This window comes from Temnothorax longispinosus, chromosome 9, assembly GCF_030848805.1.
Source record: "Temnothorax longispinosus isolate EJ_2023e chromosome 9, Tlon_JGU_v1, whole genome shotgun sequence".
Classification (NCBI taxonomy): Eukaryota; Metazoa; Arthropoda; class Insecta; order Hymenoptera; family Formicidae; genus Temnothorax; species Temnothorax longispinosus.
The window spans coordinates 4,470,419-4,493,768 of record NC_092366.1 but is presented as its reverse complement, the minus strand read 5'-3'; the positions used below and the strand labels follow the sequence as shown (position 1 = coordinate 4,493,768).

Sequence of the window (23,350 nt, the reverse complement as noted above, 5' to 3'; positions counted from 1 at the left end):
AAATGACTAAGATTTTTCAAAGTGTATTTTTTATTTTCAATACACGTTATAACGACTAATTGCAAGTCAAACAAAAGAATACAGAGACCAGAGAAAATTATTAATTATTTTAGAAATTTGATCCAAAACTAACTAAAAAGATGGTAAGAGTTCTGTATATACGATCCCCCTCCGATTCTCTCTCTCTCTCTCTCTCGATCTACTTTTGCAGTCACGTAATTGTATAAGCGACAACGATTAATTTAGTTTAGAGACGAGAAAAAGATAATCGAGACTCTTTAACATCTGTATCGGTTTTAATTATTAAGGTTTAATCAAAATAAAAATCTCTTTCAGAAAATCGAGGTAACTTAATTGATTCTCATCGATTGTGTTATATTATCACGTTATATTCTGTTATTGTCATTTAAGAAGAGAGTAAAATAAAAGAAAATATGTTTGCGGAATACATGTATATATGTATATATATATATTATTGCGAGATATTAATTCAAACGTAATATTTTAATATTTTAAAATTTATCGTGTGGTTTTTTAGTAAATCGAAGAAAAAGAAGAGGGAAAACGTGTAAAAAAAAGTGTTTTACGTATGTCTCAGATCTATTTCGCGCTCTCGGGAGGAGGATAAAATAGGGAAAACTCAGCGGAGCGTGTTATCTGTACCAAGGACATTGTTTTTATTGCGGTCGCGCGAACGGAGGCGATAAAGAGACGCTTGTTGCTTTTTTTTCCATCGAGGTATTTTCCAAAGTTTGAACGGCCGCGGCGTGGGGACGCCGAGTGAAATATATAAGGACGTCGGCCGTTATATGAGCGGATCTTTTCGCGATGATCTCTCAGGAGGAAATCGTTGAATCGCAAAGATGTTTCCAGTCTCTCGTAAACGTATATGGAATCATAAACGTGGAAAACAATCTTGGTAAGTACAATCCCAAAAACTTACTTAAGATGTCATTAACCAATCGCAGAGCCGTATTAGCATCTTAAGATATTACTTAAGACGGTCTTGAAATAAGATCTGATTATGAATACCGGCCATAGATTGGTGATTTATTATCTTATATATTTAAGATTGTCTTAAGTTTATCTTTAGATACTGTACGAATCGTTCCATTAGCTATGGAGTTAAGATCTTATATATAAGATCTGACATGAATACTGGCCATAATGAGGTCAAGGTGACGATAAATGGGATTTTTAAGTAATGTCATCATGAGCATTATGTTCTATCTGGGACGCCAAGCCGAACGAGATATTAATTTTTATACATTTTTGGCCAATCGCGATGTATTTTCCAATCCTGGTGAAAAAATTTCTTATATTTTCTCAGAAATTTTCATCAAATTATTTTTCAGATTTGTAAAAAATTCTGAAAAAAATGTTGATTTTCTCAGAAATAATTGGACGAGGATTTTCGAAATATTTCAGTATCTGTAATATATATATATATATATATATATATATGAAAATTTCTAATAAGTTGGATGAATTTTCTGGATGGATTTATTTATTTAGATTTTTATAAAGATGTGTCGGCGAGAAAAATCTGAATAATTCTGAGAAAGTTTTAAAATTTTCATAAAATTCTTTAATAATGACATAAAAAATTCCGAGACATTTTTCCACCGGGGAATTTATCTACATAGATCTCACATATAGAGTAATTACATATCGATAAAGGCATTTTTGAATATTTTAAAAATGTCGAATCAACGTTCCTAGGAGATAAATCTCTGCGCTGAGCCCAATTGCACAAACGTAAAGCGACAAACGGGAAGCCGAGTGGCTCCGAGTTTCCGCTGCTCCGAAATTGAATTTGGCGCGGGAGTCCGTCGTCGGGTCCCGGGTTCCGGTGGTGCCCGTCGCTTCCGCCGCGCGTGACTTCGTGCCGACAGTGCCGACACACTCGCCGCGACGACCAGCTGCGCAGCTCTCTCGCTGCTTCGGGGACAACTTCAGATGCTTCCGAGCCACGGAACGGGACGGACGCGCGCGTTTGTTGGTGTCGAGTCGTGAGTCCGCGCGGTATCGTGTTCCTTTTTCCCCTCCTTCGCCCCTCCTCCCTTTGCTCCGAGAAAAGAGACTGACACCCCGGCTGCGGTAAGGGTAGACACCCCGCGAATACATTCGATTGAGTAACTCGCGCGCGCTTCGAGGCCCACCTTCAATCGTTCGTCGTTCCTCTCGTCGTCGTCGTCGTCGTTCTTTTTCCTCCTCCCTCCTTCCCCCCCCTCCTCCCTCATGCGTCGTCCGAGCACGCGGTCGAGCACGCGCCGACCCGAGATGCGCCACCAGGTATTTATGTAGTACCGACCACCGCCGCCTTCGAGCGTCGCACACCCGCCACCCCCGTCGCATCGGAAGGGAGGAAACAACCACCCCGGCATCCCCCGAGGAAGACTCGTCGCCGTCGTCCCCGTCGTCGCCGTCGCCGTCGCCGTCGGGCAGCGTGAGTGAGAAGGCGAGAGAGATTCCGATTCCGGATTCGGGAACGGAAGTGGAGCCGACGACGATGGATCAGAAACGCGTGTACAAGTTGGTGCTGACCGGAGGTACGTACATACGTAACCACAGGGGGGTACAGGGTACAGGCTGGAGTAGACGGTGGCGTGGATCGGACTCCCGAACTCCGTTCCGGGAGCCCGACTTGCCTCCTGAAAACTCGCTAATTACCTCGCGACGCGGCGACGTCTCGTTGGACGAGCACGTCTGCGAGAGCGAGCACGCGGAGTCTCTCTCATTGATTTCTTTTTTTTTCCTTCGGAATTTGCATGCCCGAAGACGCAGACCGTCGCTGATCGCGCGCCAGATCTCGAAATAATTCGAGCAAGTAATTGGAGTTTTTTATTCGGGGAGATACAAAGTATATCGGAGCTACGGAGAAAAGCTCGCGACAATGACACCGCGTATTACCTTGGGCTATTTTACATATTTATCTCCTCGGTCTATTTTGAAACCTAAAATGCGCTCGCGCGCGCACATTTTCACAGCCGAGTGTCCGATTTCTTATTTCTCGTCCGTCTCGCATCGGTCCGTTGGCTTTTGCAAAAACTTCCGGCCGCCGCTGTATCACTTTGCAACGTATATTCGCGTATTTCAAAATGGAATCGAGCGTTCCGTCGAATCGCGCTTCTCACCATCTGCGCTTCTTACGTCATAGATAAACACGTGGGAAAACTGCGTGATTGAGAGAATCATCCTTCCGAGGGTGAAGCCTCGAAATTCCGGGGATCGGAAGAAAAACCGGCGTCAATCGCGATAAAATGGAGTAAAATAAAATGAGAAATTTTGGAAAATGCGCGAGTTCCCGACGAAGCACGTGCTTCGCTTTTAACTCCTCGAGTTATTTTTGCAGCCGCGCCAAGTTCTTCAGGTATAGTCTCCGTTTTTTAACGCGATGCGCACATGTGTTTTGCTCCCCCCTTTTTGCTTTCTTTTTTTAAATCTCTCGCGCCGACAACGGGAGAATAGGACGCGCGAAGACTTTTTCGCAGCGAGAGAGACGTTTTTCTCCCGGCCGGCGTGTGACGGCGGCGGAGCACGTGGGACGCGGGGACCGCTCGCGTTTTCTCTCGCTCGCTGGATCAAGTCTTAACGAGCAGGGTCGGGAGATCTCCCACGGTCGAGAAAAGAAAGAAGAAAACGGGAAGCGCGTGCTAATAATTGCCGGCGCGAGCTTCCGTACGGATTCAGCATCCCCGTTTTCAATGTATAAATTGAAATATGATTCAATAATAATTTTCAATGCAATGAAGCTCTGGCGTCTTTCCAGAGAATTCTGGCCACGTTTCAGGAAAAGGTTCTAACGACGAGGTACGAAGGAACGGAGATTCCAAAGTACAGAGTGCCTATATACTTTACTCTTCTCGTTACGGAAATGGGTCATAAATTTGTTTCAAGGTTGATTAGGGTCCTGTACCTTTCGACAGAACGAGATATCCCTCGGAAATTCTTGAAAGAAAGGCTCTCCGGATTAGGATAGAAAGAATTTCCAACAATAACAATACGAAGCAAGTACCCCATATTTTTAGAAATCCCTGTTTCTTCACGCTTATCGGAATTCTTCTTGAAACTGTCGAGAGCTTTTCGGGGCTGGCGTAGAAAAGAGATACGGCGATAGGGACGCAGGTAGTATATCGCAAGTTCCGTTCGTTACATCGAAATTTGCAAATGGGACATCGAACTCGGCGGGGTTCATCTCGTTCGTGCGCGGCTATGACGCAGCGTCGCACTGTCTCTCGTTTCCCTCGCGACGTTTTGCAACGTTCGTTATCGTGGCCACGCGCGGATGCCGATCGATTCCACGCGCCACGCAGGGACACCAAGGGACACGCGGCTACAACTGTACCGGGTGACCTGGGAGAAGGGTGTCTCGCGGAGAACGGGTCTCCGTTCGGATGAATTTTCACCTATCCCGACCGTGCGGACGAAATTTTATCCCCTACTCCCTACTCGTTTTATTTTTTTTTTTTACTTGCGTTAGTTGCATTATTCCTTTGTTGCCCCTCGCCGAGTTGCCCGCTTGAATTGCCGGCGTCGCTCGTCCATACGAATTTATCGGCTCGATAGCCGATGTTGAATGTAAAACAATACAAAGTACCGGGTGCACGCTTCTCACAATCAGACATTTCTCAGACAGACGCCCGCCCGCGTCGCATGAGTCACGGCTATTTTTTCCCCCTCGTCCCCGATAAGCGATATTTTCTTACGTTTGTTTTCGTCATTTCAGATAGATAACAACCGGAAATTACTCGAATTAGTTCAGCAGATAGTGTGAACGACACGATAGATAGCCTTGTCGGTTTATCGTTGACAACCCGTTATCTTTTGGCGGACAGCGAAAATTATCTCCGACAACCTGATGCTATATACACGACGTATGCGAGAATTGCGAGATGCAGAAGAACGGTTGCAAAATTTAACTTCGACGAAGGAACGCAGAAGAATCTGAGTTGCTTATGAATATACGGAGAAACCTTGAAAATTGTGAGAGCAACGTGCTTCTCTTTATTTCGCCCGGAAATTTAATTTTCACGCGATCGCGAGGGTTCACGCAGCAATGCGTCCAAAAAAACAAAGGAAAATAAGATATTCTTTTCCTGAAGATGCTGAACTTTATTTAAGCATCAATACGATTCGAACGAGATCTCCCGAGCTTCGTGAAAGACAGGAAAATTACAGCAAAGGAAATCTTACAGGAGAGGATGTGTTCTTCTCAAAAATAGTCTAAAAAATAACGTTATATTGTTTTTCATCGCTCGAAGGAACGAATTTCATTGTATTTTTTATGGGAGGAGCGTAGAGGCTCAAGGAATTCTGTTCTGTATTGTTTTGGGATAAGGGTGGACGTTGATGGATTAGATTAGATTAGATACTTTAGTGGGGAGAAGCCCGGAAAAAAGACCGGAATTCTTTTAGATGCTGAGTCGCGGCGCGATTGGATACTTTATTTTAGGATCAGGTCGCGCGCGACAGGCTCAAAATTCGCTGCCATCCCGATATGCATAACGAGCACGATTTATAACGTCGCGACGAGTTAATAGTTAATAGCCGGGCCGAGACGCGCACCAATTGCGATCAATTTGACTTTTATTGACTGTCTGCCTTCTCATATGCTCGTCATTTATTTTATGTAACGAAAAACAAGCCAGGAGAAGACGTATAATAGTTGCTTTCCATTTACACTCAAGTGATCAGAGTCACTCAGATATGTGTAGTATTTTATACTCAGGTAAGATGTGTCATTTCGTATTTACCTGCTTGTTTTGGTGACAAAGCTATCGTATAATAATACAGGTCCATAGCCTCACTTTTAATGTGAGTTTATTTGATTCGTTAAAGCACATGGTCTTTTGATTGTGGATAAAAACTCAGTTGAATCTCGCTTGCCAGCATGCAAAAAGAACGTTTGCATTTAACTGAGTTATGACGTCACAAGTGAGAATTATCTGAGTTTTGATGTAAATGGAGAGCAACCAATATCGCGAAGTAAAAGGTTTCACGCGCGCAGAACGGCAGAAACGATTCGCACGTGTGGATCTCGCGTGAAATTTTTTCGAGGAATCTCGGAGCGGCCGGTGTCTAAACCACGTGTTCTCGTGATTGCAGGACCATGCGGCGGCAAGACAACCGGGCAGGCCAGGCTGTGCACCTTCTTCGAGAACATGGGCTGGAAGGTAGGTAGAACCCTTTGAGCCTTAAGAACAAAAAGCTTTCCGCGAGAGAAAGAAAAAGAAAAAGAAAAGAGAGATCTTCATTGCGAGAGTTTTCTCCCCCCTGACTGACCTTTTGCTTTTCTCTCCGAGCGACGCTCGCTCGATGCCACGTTAGATTCGATTCGACAGACGCCGTACAGTATACCTTAACGTAAGGGTAGTTTCGTTATTATTGACGGTATATAGCCGGGAGAAGGGGATGATTATTTATTCTGCATAGAGTCTACCGTACATACGTATTACTTGCAGAACGTCGTTCGATTGTCGCGTGCTATACGATAATTCGAGTCAAGGATAATGCATTTATGGCATAATCTAGCTTTTTCCGTAGCTCGTCTCTCTCTCTCTGGAGCGAGATTCTACCTTGCAGTAAGTCGCAGTAGTCGCACAGTGAGTCGCAACTGCGTATAGAGGTTGATTCTAAGATATCACAGCTCGTTCGAGCTTTGCGGAACGTATTTCAATCGATTCGAGTCTTTCTTAAAGAAAAAAAAGAAGGGAAAAAAATTATTATGCAATGATCAGCAATGATCTTTAAATTGTTCCAATTAAATGTTACAATCTTGTCGCGATTTGAGGCTTGTAGCCGAGCAGAGATTTTTTTCGAAAAGAGACGCGATCTAGTTTCGGGGGGCTCTTACCCTTCGTTTTGGATTCGATAGAGCGGTGGTTGTCTTCTTTTTCAGGTGTTCCGTGTCCCCGAGACAGCGACCGTGCTGCTCAGGTATGCAATTATACGATCACAAGTTTACAAAAAAAAGAAAAAAGAAAAATAAATGAAAAGCGAGAGAGAAAAAAAAGAGAGAAGTTGGAACGAGAGTCACCCTTGGACAAGTACGGTTTTCTTTCGAATTAACCCTGGAATGCCCTGACGATGTGAAGCGTCTGAAGAACAAAAATAGATCGAGAGATTAATCAATTTGGAAAATTTGTCGAAATTAACAGGAAATACGAGGATAACAGCAAAAGTCTCGCAAACCCTCGGGTGTATGCGTGTGCTTTACGCATTGCAGGGTTAAAGGAAGTTCTTGAAGAATGAAATAAAGCCGTTCGCCCCCTCTCGCCTCTCGTTCGAGTCAAGATTGTGTCGCAAAGGAAACAAAAAAATTCGCGAAACAGACTCCGCGGAGTAAATATTAAATGAGCAATGAACAATTTGCATTTGCGTCGCAAAAGCCGCGCAAAAACTTCAAGATCGCTCCATCGGGTGTGGCTGGAAAATTTATTATAAGTTTGTACATTGATTCCATTGATTTCATTCCCGGGAGAAACGGTATAGTATTGTAGCATTCGACAGTGAAACGTTTGAAGGCGATTTTATTTATTAAGATGGTCCGCGTGTAACGATAAGCTTCCTTCAATTGCCGCTGCGGTTGCAGCTGCGAGATATTTAAGACCGTTCCAGCGTCGCAATTGCGTTGTATAAATATTCGTTCGATTAAACTCAATTAATTTAAACGCTCGTATTGTAGCGCGTGCCTCACGCAATTGTCTCATATCTGCCGTCTGCTTTCTTTCCATTTCAGTGGCGGCATCAAGTTTACAGACCTGAACGCGGAGGAGGGTAAGTTTGCTGATTATATCATTTTTTTTTTCATACGCTCCCTTTCACCCCACGTTTCTCTTTTTACACTCACGTGCTCTTTCGATTCTTGACAGCGTATATCCTAAAACGTGAAAATTTTCCAATAATGTAGACACGCAGGGAAATTAGCACAGGAACGATCCCCCCCAACCCCGCGCGACGCGAATCAGGCCGCAGCTGCAGTAATTGACGTAATTAATTAGAGAAGCGTCGAACTGTCTGTCTCGACTCAGCTCTGGGATTCGTTCGTCCGGCCGTGATGGAAATTACACGGATTAACTGTCGGGAACCTGTGTTGTTTCTTTTTTTTCCTCTTTTCTGATTTTCTGAAACAAACCCGCTACGCCAGGGAAGGCGGGTGCGAGACATTATTTCTCGCCGACCTTGGAAGTTGCGGCTCGGATGCATTGCCCCGGTAACACGACGGATTGCGTCAACCGGCGCAATCGCGACGTGAGTGAGAACAAACGCGGACGGAAAAATCCCAAGCTTTGCACCAGCGCGGGGAGAGACAGCAAAAGAGAGAGAGGAAATAAAAAAAAGACTTCGTATCTCGATGACGGCTAAAAAAAAAGGATAAAGGAAACCAGTCCGACCTGTTGTCGCGTATGAAACGTCGGATCCTTGAAAGCTTCGCCGCGGATCTCACCGGTGAAGTTTAAGTTCGGGCATGTCTCTCCCAGCCATGTCCGAAATCGGGACGTAAGACGTCTTTTAGCTATCATATCGTAAGACGTCTTAAAGATGTCTTCAAGACGTCTTATGTCCCGATTTCGGACATGCTGTCTGCGTCTCGTTGCGCCCGGAACGGCTGCCGAACGGTCGTTTGACGAGATGTGCGCGATGTGGAGCTTACTTTCGTTAACCCCGGTGTCCACGATGCTAGAACTGTGTCCAAGTTTCGGTTTAAGCCAATCAACTTGCAGCTCTTACAGAAAAGTAGCAGTTTCATTAGCTTAAACCGAAACTTGGACCCAGTTCTTGCATCGTGGACACCGGGCTTTACAACACAGCCCGATTGCATAACGATTAAAATTTCTTGGCCTATATATGCTAAACTTGGCCTTCCGTTCTATATCGTGTATCGCGCGGGGGACTTTGTCCGATCGTTAGGCGAAATTTCAATTATCTCGTCCTGTCGGTTTTATTTATGCCTCGCGGCCGCGTCAATTGGTCCAACCCCGGGTCTATTTTTAAAATCTCTTGCACCATATTATTTCTCCCCGCAAATATAACTCTTCGTACTTCGCGCGGAACGTATTGTGCGCGCTCGACCGAGCTGTCCGTACGTTTTCAGGGACGTGTGTCTGTCTTTCTTTTAATTCTTAAAACGTCCCACCTGGCAGCGCATATGTCGAGGTTGAACTGAAAAGTTTTGCTGTAGTGCCCGAGATAAGATAATAATTTTGCTACGTCGGTGGTCATCGAAACGCTCGTTCGCCCTTACGTAAGGCGATCGTGCGACTACTGCGACTTTAATCAGCTCGCCCTTGAACGAACGAACGCGAATGTCAGGCTTCCCCCGCTTACGTTTTTTGCGCATACGTTTTATCATCCGTCGCAGATATATACCGTGTTCCGAATCTCTTATACAATTTTTGTACGAGCTATAACGCTCCTGCCAAGTAAACGTCTCATATAATTGAGCGCGAGATAATTTATCAAATTAAAGTGGCGCGATTCTTTCAGTCGAAGCATGTGACAATATTTGCAAAATGTTTGCAAAACATCTTGCAAAAATCTTACGATTTCTCGAGCATTACGGAAATATAAAAAATAAGAGATTCGTAAGATTTTACTTTATTCTCATTCGCTTGCATTTCGTACTTAAAATTTCATTGCGATGATTTGGCGTTCTTGAGAAATTTTAGGAGCTTAAATTTGTCAACTTGATTTGCCATGGGACATAATTAATTGAAAAGAAATGTTGTTTTGATGTTTGCGACGAGCCAAGGACTAAAAGCTAAAAACGTCACGGATTATTACCGCCTTTATTTCTATATCCATTTGTCACTCGGCTATTTTTCCGCGAAGGCACATTCGTCAGTTGGAAAAGAAAAACTGACGTTTGTGAAACTTGAGCGCGGTAATCCGATTACTTCTCATCGTCGACGATATTAGATCCTTGACATTAGCCCGTTAGGTTCGTCCAAGAAGAAGCAGTTTCGTTTAATTTCGTTTAAAAAAAGAAAAAGATTGAAAAAAAAAAGAAAAAGATTGAGCTATACGGAAAGGAATAGGGAATAATCGAAGAATCCCAAACTTCGTAAATTCGTATCTTCGTTCAGTAAGGGCTCCTTTCATCCAGTTCCTCTCGACTCGTCTTTTTTCCTTCGCGATTCGATCATCGGGCGCAAAAGCGTGATATTCTTTTCAACCCGAGTCTCCGAACCCCCAACGTGAGGCCAAGATCAAGGTTGATTCTAGCGGAGAATCCGTGTCCTTCGCACGCGAAATCCTCGTGTCTAGATCGTAGGAGCGAGGCTTCCCGCAATGGCGAGGCGAGATGGCCGGAGATCCTGGAGGTCGATTCCGGCGTGGGTGAGTCCGAGTTATCGCGCTAGAGTTTGGGTCTGAGACACGATGAAAATACCGGTGTAAGACGCACAAGGAAATCAGCGATTAGTTCGAAAACATTTTAGATTTTTTTTTATTTCTACTTTTTATTATTCTAATTTTCCACCGTGTCGCTTTTATCTTCAGCGTCTAGTAAATTGCATAAGAATTTATTTTATATTATTATATATTTTTATATATTTGTATAATAATTTATAAAAATATTTATATAATATAATATAATAATATATCATTCTTGATTCTTCCTAAAAAAATAAACGATTTAATTCTCTTCGAAGAATTGTAAGATAGAGAATACTTAACTGATGTTACGAAATAGATATTGATCTAAATGAAACGGAAGGCAAAACAGATTTCCAAGTTCGCGAAATAATCACCGACTAAAGTAAAATTAAAGAACTTCTCAATCTGTGATCGGAATTTTGTAACTTTGTGAAATGAATACCTTCTTTCAATTTGCCGATTAACAAGTCTTCTTTATACTAGTCAATTGGGTACACTTTTTCGTGCTATCCAGTAGGCGTAGGAGCTTATTTTATCCCTTAGCCGTATCTTTCCGCTTATCGACCGCTTCTCGTAGTCTCGTCCTGCGTGTCAACGCGATATTATGTATTTTATTCCTTATTTCTTACATTTTTATCTTTATACGCTTCATTGTGTCTCGGCCTTGAAATGCAAGGCACTCTAGAATTCTCTCGCCGACGAGAGACGAATCCTCGGGTATTTCCTCGTCCCGAAATAAATCGAATCTCCTCTCGTCAATCAACTGTAGAATAAAAATATCCCAGATACATCTTTTTCTATTTCTTTCAAAATTATTGGTAAAATAATGTATACAAAATCATGGATCTTAAATATTAAAGAAATTGATAAAAAAATTCGCGAATTTTGTTTTTCTTTTCATGTCACTGGAACGAACGAGGATCGTCCGCCCGTCTCGCTAGGATCTCGCTTGAAAAGGGCTTTAATATGAGATTGTCTTTCAGATAACTCGATTAGTATACTCGCTATAATTCTAAAAATACCGCTCCTAAGAAAGTTTATCGAGCTAAACCGCATTTAGGGCTTTCTTCCTTAGAGCTTCAGGCTCCCTTTATCGTGATAAATGACGCGATTATTCAGGCTAGGCGCTTCAAGTATCGCCGAGGTCCACGTGCAGATCGATCCTACCCAAGCAACACCTCGAAACGAGCGAGCGAGAACATTCGTTGTATAATACCGCATTTGCTTTCACACGTGTGTTGCAGCATTCAAATTTCAGGAAAATCTTTTGCGCACGATGATACAAATCGAGAACACGTTCTTTCAACTGGGTGAGAGCTGTTCGAGGAATTGCCTGATCATCTGTGATCGCGGTGCTATGGACGCCTCCGCCTGTTAGTACAAACTCTGAAAACAATAGAATTAGTTCAGGATTTTTTCCGATGACGTAAAGATTAATTGGGAGTAATTTTTCACAGTTATTTCGAAAGATAAGTGGGAGCTCATGATGGCCTCGAACGGATGGAACAACGTCGAACTAAGAGACAACAGGTGAGACAAATGAAGGATACAAGAAAGCTCGTAAAGTCGATACTCGCCCTTGTCTTCGGGAGAATCTATTTTTTGAAAACTAATCACAATTAGTAGATCACCTAATGGAAAAGGTTAACAGTATACCGGCTCTAAGACCTTTTTCATTAGGTGATTTATCAATCGTATGAGCCTCTTTGTATGTAATAACTAATAAATTAATCTTCTCATACTCTTTCATTTTTAGTAGTATTTACTGCTATTAGTCTTGCAGTCCAATGGTATTTAATTTAATATTTTATTTGCCAGTAAACTCCCGTTTTCTCTCTCGTGTTGACCAGATATAATCAGATCCTCCACATGGTTTCGGCCGCGAACGGCGCTGAGGAGTTCTACTCGACGGAGGAACACGCGTGTCGCTCCGAGGGTGTCGAACTTGCTCGGGAGCTGGATTATAAGGCCGCGGCTTCCTGGGTGGGCCACCCATACTTCGACGTTATCGACAACTCGCAGGATTTCGAGTCTAAGATCTGCCGGATGATCGAGTGCGTGTGCCAGAAACTGGGCATCGACACCGGCGACCGGTTGCGCGCTAGCAGTCGCAAGGTCAAGTTCCTCGTGAAGGCGCCGCTGCCGGCGGACAGCGAGTTCCCGCCTTTCCAGGACTTCGACGTCGTGCATAATTACCTCCAAAGCAACAATCCCAAGATGCAGGCCCGTCTACGCAAGCGCGGCCAGAAAGGTGAATCACCGTGCAAACAACGAAAAGCTCTCCTCATTTGCGACCCAATTAACCATTTAAAGCAATATTATCACTTGACAAGGAAAATTAACTTGTGTTTATTATTATCAAAAAATTCGATAATTCATTTAAAGTGTAAGTTAACGGTGCATCGGTCATCGTCATATTTTATTTTCCTACGTCCGAACGACGGATTCGAGCGACGATACTGAATTTTCTATAATTTTCTTTAAGGTCACTGGTCATATATCCACACGATTCGCCGACCGAAGATGTGCGGCCAAGTGATCGAGGTGAAGACCCAACTGACGCACCGAGACTACCTGAACATGTTGGCCCAGCGCGACGATTCGCACTTCACTATCTTCAAGCGTCGCCGTTGCTTTCTCATCAACAATCAGTATTTCCAGTTAGACATATACAGAGAACCGGCGCATCCCAGGTAACACCCCAGTATTTCCACGGTTAAATGAACTAAAATGTTGAAACTCTATCTATCTTCGATATCGATAATCGAAAAGTCGATTTCTATATTTATAAAAAAATAAATAAAAAGTAAACTTACAATTAGTGAAAAATGAATCCAAGACATCTTGTACGATTGGTTTTTCTATGCTTAGCGATAATGTTTGCATGCAAAATATATCTTGAGAAATAATTTCGTATAAATAGTTCGATTATAATTAACTTCAAGATTCAGATTATTTAATAAAAAAAGTAATATTAAAACAGACTCTTTCGCTTTCACTAAGATCCTTTACTTCACTCTTACGTATGTATTTATTTATCGTAAGAGAGGGAAGGACATTGTGTTACTCTAAATGTAACTTCGTGCGCACTTTACAGATGTCGAGGCTTGATGTTGCTCGAGACCTACACGGCGTTGACGGGTGACGAGCTGAAAAACATTCTGCCTCAATTCCTGACGATTGAGAAGGAGGTCACCGGCAATCCGGATTATAGCATGTTCAATCTCAGCTTACGCGAAGAATGGAATAGCACTAATAAATACTGCCACGGTACTGTATTGATATATTTAAATCCTGTAACTGTAAGGATATCTATGTTTTTGTTACACAAACGCATTCATCTTACATATTTCTTTCTCTTCTATCTGTTAGGCTCGGACTAGAAAAGTTTTACTTATATAAGCGTAGTTTTACGTATAAGCGTAGAGAAACGTAGCTCGATGATTCAAACTTTTTCGGCCATTCGAGCTTCACGTATTTCAACCGTGCTGAAGAATAGCGTGCTAAATAATAGATTATCTGAGGTGACATGATAGAAACCGCTATATTAAAACGCAAACGATCTAACGCTCGGCATTCCATTTTGCAGGCATCATGCAATTGGCAGAGAGTCAAAGTGCCCCGATCTCGAAGAGTCTAACGACCGAAGTTCAAAGTAACGGACTCGATTTCAAAACCAGCAGCGCATTGGGTTCGATTACAAACCGTCAGCAAGCGATCGTCAAGAAGAGCATCCAAAACGGTCTGACGAACGGTAAAGCAACGTTCGCCGAGCGATGTAACATGAACGGCGACGGCCAAAAGCTGGAAGTGCGCAATTCGACCATGAGGCCGGAGGAGAGTTTGCGAGAGTTAAAGGTCGATAAACCGCAAAAGAACGGATTTGATTAATAGATTCTAATGCGGAAAATTGAGTAACAGTAAAGTCTTTTAATAATAAGCGATTCGCGAATATTCCGAGCTGTAGCACAGGGACTTAACGTTATCAGTGTCGGCGCGAATTATCTGAATTAATATTGAATGAACTACTAGTGCGATAGTCTTCTATATAAAATTTCACAGATAATATCTATTTTTTAATCAAACTTGCGTGTCGTACTTAAGGAACTTTCATGAAAGGTCTTACGGTCAGTTTCGTCAACGTCGATTAAACTTGGATCAGAATCAAGATCCAGTGTAAATCTTTCGAAAATTTACGACGAAATTTCAGAAAGTCTCAAGATATCTAAAAAATTTTTGAATAATACATTTTTCATTCTCTCAACATTTTCTTACAATTTTAAAAAATTCCTAAAATTTTCAATAAAGAAATATTTGGAGGGAAATGTCGATTATATATACATATATATATATATAAAATTGTCACTTTCGTCAAATGCTCGTGTGATATTTAATATCGATTTCTGGTAAAAATTAAGTTTTACCAGATTCACCGTAACTTATTATCACTCCTTTTTAAATTTCCGCATGAAAGAAGAGGAGAATGAGCCAAAGAGATAAGTTAGAGATGAATTGAACAAGAGCTAAAGTTACGCGACATTGATGAAACGAGGTCCTAGCATGTTTTCAATACAGCTTCACTAAATGAGCGATGTGCATTGATGCATCAAGTGTTTGTACTTCACTTTACTTTAGTCCAGTTTTACTCTTTATACGCCTCAAGTATTGTCTAACAACTAGCTCGAAAGCTCGAAAGAACGATTGTGATAGAGAAATGCGCGTATCGTATTGCGAGAAATCGACGTTTGGAAACGCGATTTTCTCAAGAAGAAAGAGAAATATCGACGCATTTTAAGACAGCAACGTTATCGGGCCACACACCGTAAGAAACGGTTGAAAAATTCTCTTGAGACTATCGCAAAATCTTTTGGGAATCTTTAAGGAATTCAAATGTGTTAAATATCTCTGTAATGTACTTAATGTCAAAAAAAAGATCACAAAAGACGTTAAAAATTTATGTTCCGACGATATTGTAGTATTTTGCGATACATGGGTGATACAGTAATGCAATATCGAAGTTACAGGTTTTAAAGTGAGCTATCAGATCTCTAGCACTTGTATACATTTTTATGTACATCAGAAAAAAATTGATATTAAAATATTTCGTAAAATCCTTGAAGCACGAATTTTACGCAGATAATGCAGATATACAATCATGTGATTGTTTTTTATTTTTTAATTAATACCGGATATTGTAAATCTGAAAAATGCTTGGAAATTTGCTTGATCGCGAAATAATAGTTTATGTAATTGGAGAAAAGAATTGAAACCTGTATAACTTTTTAATGATGTTATTAGTCGAACTATTGCTTTTAAAGATTTCTAATATATATATTTATATCTCTTTTTATCTTTTGAAAATTAAACTTTTTCAGATTTCAATTTTTATAGGACAATTGAATTGTAAAAAGTTCCTGACTTTAAGGATTGAAGATAGTACAAGGCTATATTCGAAATATTTTCGAACAATTAATGCGAATTTATTCTCCCTTTTATCGTCGGGCAAGCCAAAGTTTTCTCATTTTTTTATAGAGTATTCTCAAGCTTTCTGAGATTTGTACATATTTCTTTAGGATGTAGGAATTTTTAATTTTTTAGATCTCGAGAAATTATAATCTGATAACTCACTCGAAAAATATGGCAATGGCGTAAAATAGCCTGTTGTTGCAATCACGGCGAACTCTTAACGATCGAATATATCAGTACTTAATAGGTGCTTGCCTATAGAAGTAATTAAGTTAATTGTATATAATGTGGCGCAATTATTTTTGTCGAATCTACCCATTTCTGTGATTAATTGTAATATGTGTTGTCGATGTAATCGCGAGAGATCTCACTGACAGAGACGAGAGATTTGCTGAAAAAAAAGATTACGAGAGATAAGTATGATTAAGAGGATTAATGATAGACAGGTGATTTGCGAGATCTTATATTTTGCTCGTGACCCTAAAACTTGATGGTGAGTTCTGCGATGACGCTTACCCTCACGTGTCGCTTTCGCATTTTCTACACGCCAAACTGATCATTCACAAATTTTTGCCACTGTTTAGAGACAAAGTGCCTGTGAAACATTCATTCGCGGAAATAAAGAGAAAGAAATATATATGTATATATATATATACATATATTATATATATAAATATATATATAAAAACACGAAAGTCTATATTTTCATTCGATGATGCAACAGTGAGTTATCAATGCGCACTCAGTTTACGTAGATAATGGATCTGAAAAACAAAACGTTATATCCATATAAGCGTCTAATAAAACAATGTCACGTGCCTATCATGTCTTATATCTCCACCATATGCTAAACCTATTCAGAACGTTTCAAAAAATGTATTGCCATATTCTCTTAGCCTCTGATTACTTCTTTCTCATTTAACAATCAATATTTTTGAGTAAAATTCCATTTCAGAGGGTTTGTGATTAAAGATACATTTTTTTGAATAGGCCTGAAAGAAAAAGGCGCATCTTTATTAGTTTCTATCAATTTCTCGTAATTAACTAATTAAAATAAATTTGAAATATTTGCTTTTTTTAACTAAATGGCAATTCTTTAAAGATCTTTATACACTTGCTATATATATTTTGATATACTGGGTGTAGAAGAGAGTATAAATTAAGCAAGACGTTGTTTCAGCACAGCTGAATCATTTATTGGCAACCTTTTAGAAATCCTCGGAAACCGAGGAGCCTCTTTTAAGTCACGATAGTTACGATAAACCTCGAGGTTTCTCACTGTTTCTCCTATTTTGATCTATTATCGCAATTATTTTCTTCTTCTCCAACAGGTTATTAACACATTAGTAAAACATTGTTTAACCACTTAAAGTGGATAAAGTTAGGTAAACATTTAGTTTGTCCTTCCATTTTATTTCGATCTATTATCATAATTACTCTTCTTCGTTAGAAAGATTAATGTATTAGTAAATGACTTTGCCGTCATTCGCAATATCTACCAATATTGCAATTACATTCGACTTCGAATTTGTTTCGTCGATCGCCGTGTAAGGAAATGTAAAATAAACATTTGTCTTATAAAAGAGAGATGTAATCAAGCAACTTGCGCTTCGATTAATCCTAAATTCACAAAAAACGCATGGAAGTATTGTTGTCAGGTATACAGAATGTTTCTTCGTATGTGGAAAGGGGTATTGTACACCAAATTCGTCGAATATCATCACGTGTTATTACAATATATATTCTGTGTCTGGATTATAAAACGTCATTTTGGTATTCTCACGAACGAACAGTACTGTTAAATGTCTAGTAAATAATTGGCTAGTAACGATAAATATGGAAAAACAAGATAACAAGAAGACATGTATTTACGAGTTCGTTGCGTTACGAAAGACGAATCTTAAGAAGCACACGCGTCCGTTTTGTGCGCGCAACGGGAATCTTTCGCGAATTTATATGAGATAAAAAGTTTCTCAAATAAAGCTCCTATCCTACATATGTTTTGTTCGCGTTGGAAGCATAAATCGGAATTTTTTTTCTTTTTCCTTTGTATACCTACATTGATTTTGTTCGCGAAATCGCGTTTGAATTAAATATTAATCTAAATCTTAGACGAGATCTCGATTAGTCTCATCGCTATACGCTAATGGCTCCCACTTTGCTGATGGGAGCCGTTTCAAATTCGATTCTCGAAAACGTAAAACTCGAGAGCGAACTTAAAACCGTTCACAATGATCTTTTTCGTTTCTCCTGCAATTTTTGCTCTCTCATAATTTCTATCTTCTAAAATCTCATCTAAATTATCCTTTTTAAAAAAATCTTCTTTTTTACAATTAGCGCAGGGAAATTGCTCATTGCGCGTACTTTCCGATTCGCAAAAGATACATAACGATTCGGCTAGAAGAACAATTTCATCTCCTACTACTATCCCAAACGAAGGAATAGTATTCATCTAGTTTTGGTTTGCTGCTGCTGCTGTTGTTGTTGCGCTTTGAACTGCTTGTAGACTTTCTTACTCGGAAGCAACAATTGGCACAGGCCGGGCCTCTTCTTACGCTTTCTGTTCGCTGTCTGATTGTTCTCCTGATCCACCTCATTCTCGTCGTCGTTCGTGGGTGGCAGTATCTGCTGCTGCTGCTGCTGTTGCTGTTGCTGCCCATTATACCGAGTTTGACAGACCAGCGTCTCCTGCGGAGCCCGTAAGGCCTCTAATTCGGCTGCGCTGCGATGCAGATCCGAGTCGTGGGCGAAAGTACAGTTGTGGCCGAAGCGGCAACGACCCTTCCGATAGTTCCAGCAGATCTTACGGCCGTTTATCATCTTCGTGTCGTCCAGCGTGGGCGTCATCTTCACGTGCTTCTCCAGGATCGCGCTCTTCGCCCGTTCCGCTTCGACGAACGGATTCAGGAATACCGAGGTCCTCAGTAACGTGGGCGCGCTGTTGAAATCTGGTGTCGGCAATGGAAGCTTGTCTTTGGAAGCTGTCGTTTCAGTTATTCTCACGTGTCCACCGTTACTCCTGCTGTTCTCCTCCTCATTATCCTCTGCCTCCTCGTCCTCCTCTCCCTCCGACTCCACCTGCTCCGCACCCTTGAAGCTAACGGTGAGGCAATATCAGATTACAAAGAACAAGCCGCATTCTGTACGTATAAACCGGTTGTTGAACTTAAACGAGTGCTTGGCAAAGAAAAATGTATCCTTTTTTCCAATTTAATGTTATCAATAGTATTGAAAAATGCGACTGTCTTCCCCTTAGTGTCAAACACGATGTCTTGCGTCTTGCAACTCGACGGATTCCCGCAAGCTCCGTTGGAGCTTGCAGAGATGTTCGCAAGCGCGTCGTGCATCTCGCGAGGAGGAAGAACAAACTGGCGCGGGATCGGTGCGAAAATAAAAAAAGGGGAGAGAAAACAAACCCAGGAGGTTGACGGAAGCAATCCGGAGGGGCGGGGGCGGTTTACGCAACGGCCCAAACTTACGCATTGTCCGAAACGTCGTCGTCCGTCTCGCCGTCCGAGCCGGAGGAGGTCCCGTAATCCGCGACCAAGGAAGCCATAATAATCAAGCGATAACTCAGTCGATCCCTACAAACTAGACGAAATCCTAACCGTACGACCTAATTAATCTAATCATCGCGTGAGACCAGCAGACGCCGACGGCGGGCGGCCAACAAACTAACAAATCTTCATCGGCGGACTCTCGCGAACGGCGCCGGTGGCGCCGTCCGGCGGCGCGTCGCGCGCCGGAACTTCCACCCGGAAATGCGCATTGCGCACCGAAAAGCGATATGGCCATGGCGTCGGCGGATCGGCCAATGGAGAACGGCTTCCATTCTGCCGTGCTTCAAAATTGACGAGGCGACGGAAGGAAGACTGAAGACAGGCGTCTCTGAAGGCGTCTTGAATTAACGAGGAAAATGGCGTTATCTTGCGCGAGTAAGTATTCGCGTGAACACGAGTTGCAATTTACGATCGAGCTATCTTTCCTTTTGATCCTCCTGACGTTTAAGCTTGCACGGATGACACTTGTAACGCAACATTATGCTGGGAGGTTTAGAGATTTGTGTGCCGGCAGAGTTGACGGACATAACCTAGAAAACCCTTTGCCGCTTTATTAATGAACATAATTATGATGTAATTATAATACGTAATAATAAAAACAGGTGGTTTGCTATAAGTAGAGAGTTTTATGATGGCACAGTCCAATTTGTTAGATTGTAAATTGTATCATTATTAGCGTTTACATGTATTGTTTATACATCAATGTGTAAATTTATATGTACAAGTATGCAATTAACAATACTTGTATAGAAGAAAGGTTTATTAATATTTGAATTCTAGCATGATGAAATTTACCTTGAGATTTAACAAAAATGATAAATTATTTCTATAATTTTCAGTTTCCAATGAGGTACCGGAGCATCCAGTGATATCTCCTGCCTCTGGGTCAATATTTGAGAGACGTCTCATAGAAAAGTATATATCTGAAAATGGGGTAGATCCTATTAATGGCAAAGAACTCACTATTGAGCAGCTCATTGATATAAAAGGTACTATTAAATTATTTATTATTAAATTATTTATTATTTAATACGGTATATTTTTTTTATGTAATTATTTTTGTTATCAAATTTTCTTCTGTTACAGCGACTCCAATTGTCAAGCCCAAGCCACCTAGTGCGACTTCTATTCCAGCAATATTGAAAATTATGCAAGATGAATGGGATGCAGTTATGTTACATTCATTTACGTTACGACAACAACTCCAGACTGCGAGGCAGGAGCTGTCTCATGCCTTGTATCAGCATGATGCGGCTTGTCGTGTGATTGCTAGGCTGACTAAAGAAGTTACTGCTGCCAGAGAGGCGCTGGCCACTCTCAAACCACAAGCTGGAATTGTCCAGGCCACTACAATCCCGCAGCCTGTATGTTATTATCTGATAATTTTTTAAAACTTTCTTAAAATGTAAATATTTAATAATCTTAATTAAGTCTCTATAACTTAATTTTTTTATGTTTAAAAAATTACATAACATGTAACTAGCAAATATTGACCTTGGGATATAAATTGACAATTAATTTTCAATTCTTTAATATTTTATTATAAAAAAATAATTTGTAGCTTTGAAATCAGAATGGGTGATAGGATGTAACACTTGCATATGCGTGTGTAATATAATAAGATACTACATTCAGTTATGATGAAAAAATAAAATAAGTACAATTCTGAATAATTTCTATTAATAAATTAAAAATTCTTAACAATTTATATTTTCTTCAGGCTGTGGCAGTAGAGGCTGGTGGCACAGCAGCTCAACCCATGGAACAGGCTGGTATCACTGAAGATGTAATACAGAAACTTCAAGAACGAGCAACCGTTCTTACTCAAGAGCGAAAACGACGTGGACGCTCAGTACCGGAAGATCTTATGCCTCAGGACAGTATCCGGTCATTCCAGACCCTTGCATCACATCCTGTTAGTTTTTTTATGTTTTATATAACTTTCAAAATTTACTGCGCCAATTATTACTGAGGATTGTGTTATAAATATATAGATTTACTTTCAAATATAGTCAGAAAGTTGCATTAAAAAATATAATTCTAATAATATGTAATCATACGATAATTCCAAAGATTTTTAATTTTATGGAAATAAAAACGAGTTATTATTATTATCATCGAAAATAATTATATAATTTCAGGGACTTCATTCTGCCAGTGTGCCTGGAATTCTGGCGCTTGATATTCACAGTGCTGATACCAGCAAGATTTTAACAGGTGGTGCCGACAAGAATGCCACTGTTTTCAACAAGGATACCGAACAAGTGGTGGCAATCCTCAAAGGTCACACGAAAAAAGTGCGCAATTACAATTTTAATTGCCGTTTTATTATTTCTTTAAACATATTAATTGCCTTCTATCATCCTCATAGGTTACACGAGTTATTTATCATCCAGAGGAAGATGTAGTGATGACTGCATCACCTGATGCTACAATTCGCGTGTGGAATGTTGGTACCAGTCAAACGACATTGTTATTAAAAGCTCATGATGCACCTGTGACCGGATTGTCTCTACATCCAACCGGCGATTATTTACTAAGCTCCTCCTTGGATCAGCATTGGGCCTTTTCAGATATACGTACTGGCAGATTACTGACTAAAGTATGTTTTAAACTAATGTACTGTTATATTTAATCATAAAATTGTTTTTAGTTTAGAAAGAATAAAAGGTTCTACCCCTTTTTTCTCTTCCATTCTCTTTTTTCCCATACTTATCGTGAACTGTTTAAAGGTTGCAGGACAAGCAGGACAACCATTGACAACGGCGCAATTTCATCCTGACGGTTTAATCTTTGGAACTGGTACAGCGGACTCTCAGGTGAAGATCTGGGATTTGAAAGAACAATCTAATGTTGCGAACTTTCCGGGACATACGGGTGTAATCACAGCCATTAGTTTCTCTGAGAATGGATATTACTTGGCGACAGCTGCGGAAGATTCTTGCGTCAAACTTTGGGATTTGCGCAAGCTGAAGAACTTTAAGACATTGCAGTTGGAGGAATCCTATGAAGTGAAGGATATTTGTTTTGATCAAAGTGGGACTTACTTGGCTGTGGCAGGAACGGATGTCAGGTAAAATACTGAATTTATTGGTTATTGATAATTATTAATTATTTTAAAATATTGATACTAATATATAGTAATTAGTAAATACAGAATGTTTCATATTTAAAAAAATGGAGAATTTTAAATAACACTTGTGTTATTGTCTCACAATCAGTAGCGAATATATCAAATATTTTAATATTTGATATTATTCACCATATGTTTTAATATTGAATAACGTGAATTAATTTAAGGTTGCTTGTATTATATGTGTCGTATTGTTTTCAGGGTATATCTCTGTAAGCAATGGCAGGAATTGAAGGTCCTGAACGATCACACAGCGGCGGCCACCGGGGTTCGTTTCGGAAAGCATGCACAATACATTGCGTCTACCAGCATGGATAGGACATTAAAACTTTACGGATTATCATAAATATAAATTTAGGAATATATAGAAATATATATCCATTATTTAATCAGACTAGGTTACGTTATAAAAGTCTAATGGATCCGGTCAATTGTGACTTAACTTCTTCAGTTCTTAAATCTTTTATGTATTTCTAAATAAAAAGTTTATAGTAATAAAAGAATGTGGCAGGTTCGTAATATTGTAAGATCCATTTTAAGCTTTGCTTTCGAGATCGGCCTTATGTGAATTAGGAATTTTGTTACGTTTTTTTTTCTTTCAAATACGAATCATTTTGAGGATTTCTCAGGTTAGCTATAAAATTTTAAACGTTGTATCATTGTGCATTTTTACAAAAGTATATTTATCTTTATGTGCAAATAAATGACAAGTGCGATTGCATACAAAACTTTTGTCTTTAATTGCTAAATCACATACATCTTAGAAAATAGATATTTTATTATTACAATATTTGAAGTGTTATTTCTCACA

General features: G+C 40.4%; 3 protein-coding genes and 1 long non-coding RNA gene across 7 annotated transcripts; 3 read left to right on the top strand and 1 right to left on the bottom strand.

The window, feature by feature from the left end:
• The first annotated feature begins 510 nt into the window (after nucleotides 1–510).
• On the top strand, nucleotides 511–2,219 carry LOC139818786 (uncharacterized). Its single transcript, XR_011733513.1, has 2 exons — nucleotides 511–919; nucleotides 1,723–2,219. It is a non-coding gene; the product is annotated as an uncharacterized lncRNA (long non-coding RNA).
• Nucleotides 2,220–2,365: 146 nt separating this feature from the next.
• Ttd14 (TRPL translocation defect 14) lies at nucleotides 2,366–16,666 on the top strand. Of its 3 annotated transcripts, XM_071787677.1 has the most exons (10): nucleotides 2,366–2,552; nucleotides 6,109–6,176; nucleotides 6,902–6,939; nucleotides 7,742–7,779; nucleotides 11,625–11,753; nucleotides 11,838–11,910; nucleotides 12,231–12,631; nucleotides 12,866–13,073; nucleotides 13,478–13,650; nucleotides 13,970–16,666. In XM_071787677.1, exons 1-10 carry the CDS (start codon nucleotides 2,513–2,515, stop codon nucleotides 14,269–14,271), a joined length of 1,470 nt encoding a protein of 489 aa, XP_071643778.1. In that variant the 5' UTR covers nucleotides 2,366–2,512; the 3' UTR covers nucleotides 14,272–16,666. The 3 variants fall into 3 exon arrangements, with proteins under 3 accessions (XP_071643778.1, XP_071643779.1, XP_071643780.1); XM_071787679.1 differs by lacking the exon at nucleotides 6,902–6,939 and having other exon boundaries at nucleotides 2,479–2,552; XM_071787678.1 differs by lacking the exons at nucleotides 6,902–6,939; nucleotides 7,742–7,779 and having other exon boundaries at nucleotides 2,412–2,552.
• A 351-nt stretch (nucleotides 16,667–17,017) lies between these two features.
• LOC139818784 (uncharacterized) lies at nucleotides 17,018–19,549 on the bottom strand. Its single transcript, XM_071787684.1, has 2 exons — nucleotides 19,326–19,549; nucleotides 17,018–18,943 (listed from the first exon to the last, which is right to left on the bottom strand). The coding sequence occupies exons 1-2, from the start codon at nucleotides 19,400–19,402 to the stop codon at nucleotides 18,295–18,297; spliced, it is 726 nt and encodes a 241-aa protein (XP_071643785.1). The 5' UTR covers nucleotides 19,403–19,549; the 3' UTR covers nucleotides 17,018–18,294.
• Nucleotides 19,550–19,617: 68 nt separating this feature from the next.
• Nucleotides 19,618–23,267, top strand: Prp19 (pre-mRNA processing factor 19). 2 transcript variants are annotated; one of them, XM_071787674.1, is made up of 8 exons: nucleotides 19,618–19,781; nucleotides 20,246–20,395; nucleotides 20,493–20,770; nucleotides 21,127–21,321; nucleotides 21,548–21,703; nucleotides 21,778–22,008; nucleotides 22,139–22,479; nucleotides 22,741–23,267. In XM_071787674.1, the coding sequence occupies exons 1-8, from the start codon at nucleotides 19,763–19,765 to the stop codon at nucleotides 22,883–22,885; spliced, it is 1,515 nt and encodes a 504-aa protein (XP_071643775.1). In that variant the 5' UTR covers nucleotides 19,618–19,762; the 3' UTR covers nucleotides 22,886–23,267. The 2 variants fall into 2 exon arrangements, with proteins under 2 accessions (XP_071643775.1, XP_071643776.1); XM_071787675.1 differs by lacking the exon at nucleotides 19,618–19,781 and adding an exon at nucleotides 19,830–19,979.
• Nucleotides 23,268–23,350: the final 83 nt, after the last annotated feature.

Coding starts and splice junctions, on each gene's coding strand:
- Prp19 (XM_071787674.1), top strand. Junction 20,771..21,126: donor CCACTACAATCCCGCAGCCT/GTATGTTATTAT, acceptor TATTTTCTTCAG/GCTGTGGCAGTAGAGGCTGG. Junction 22,480..22,740: donor GTGGCAGGAACGGATGTCAG/GTAAAATACTGA, acceptor TATTGTTTTCAG/GGTATATCTCTGTAAGCAAT.
- LOC139818784 (XM_071787684.1), bottom strand. CDS start 19,402: ATGGCTTCCTTGGTCGCGGATTACGGGACCTCCTCCGGCTCGGACGGC. Junction 18,944..19,325: donor GACGACGTTTCGGACAATGC/GTAAGTTTGGGC, acceptor CCTCACCGTTAG/CTTCAAGGGTGCGGAGCAGG.
- Ttd14 (XM_071787677.1), top strand. CDS start 2,513: ATGGATCAGAAACGCGTGTACAAGTTGGTGCTGACCGGAG. Junction 6,940..7,741: donor ACAGCGACCGTGCTGCTCAG/GTATGCAATTAT, acceptor TTTCCATTTCAG/TGGCGGCATCAAGTTTACAG. Junction 11,911..12,230: donor GTCGAACTAAGAGACAACAG/GTGAGACAAATG, acceptor CGTGTTGACCAG/ATATAATCAGATCCTCCACA.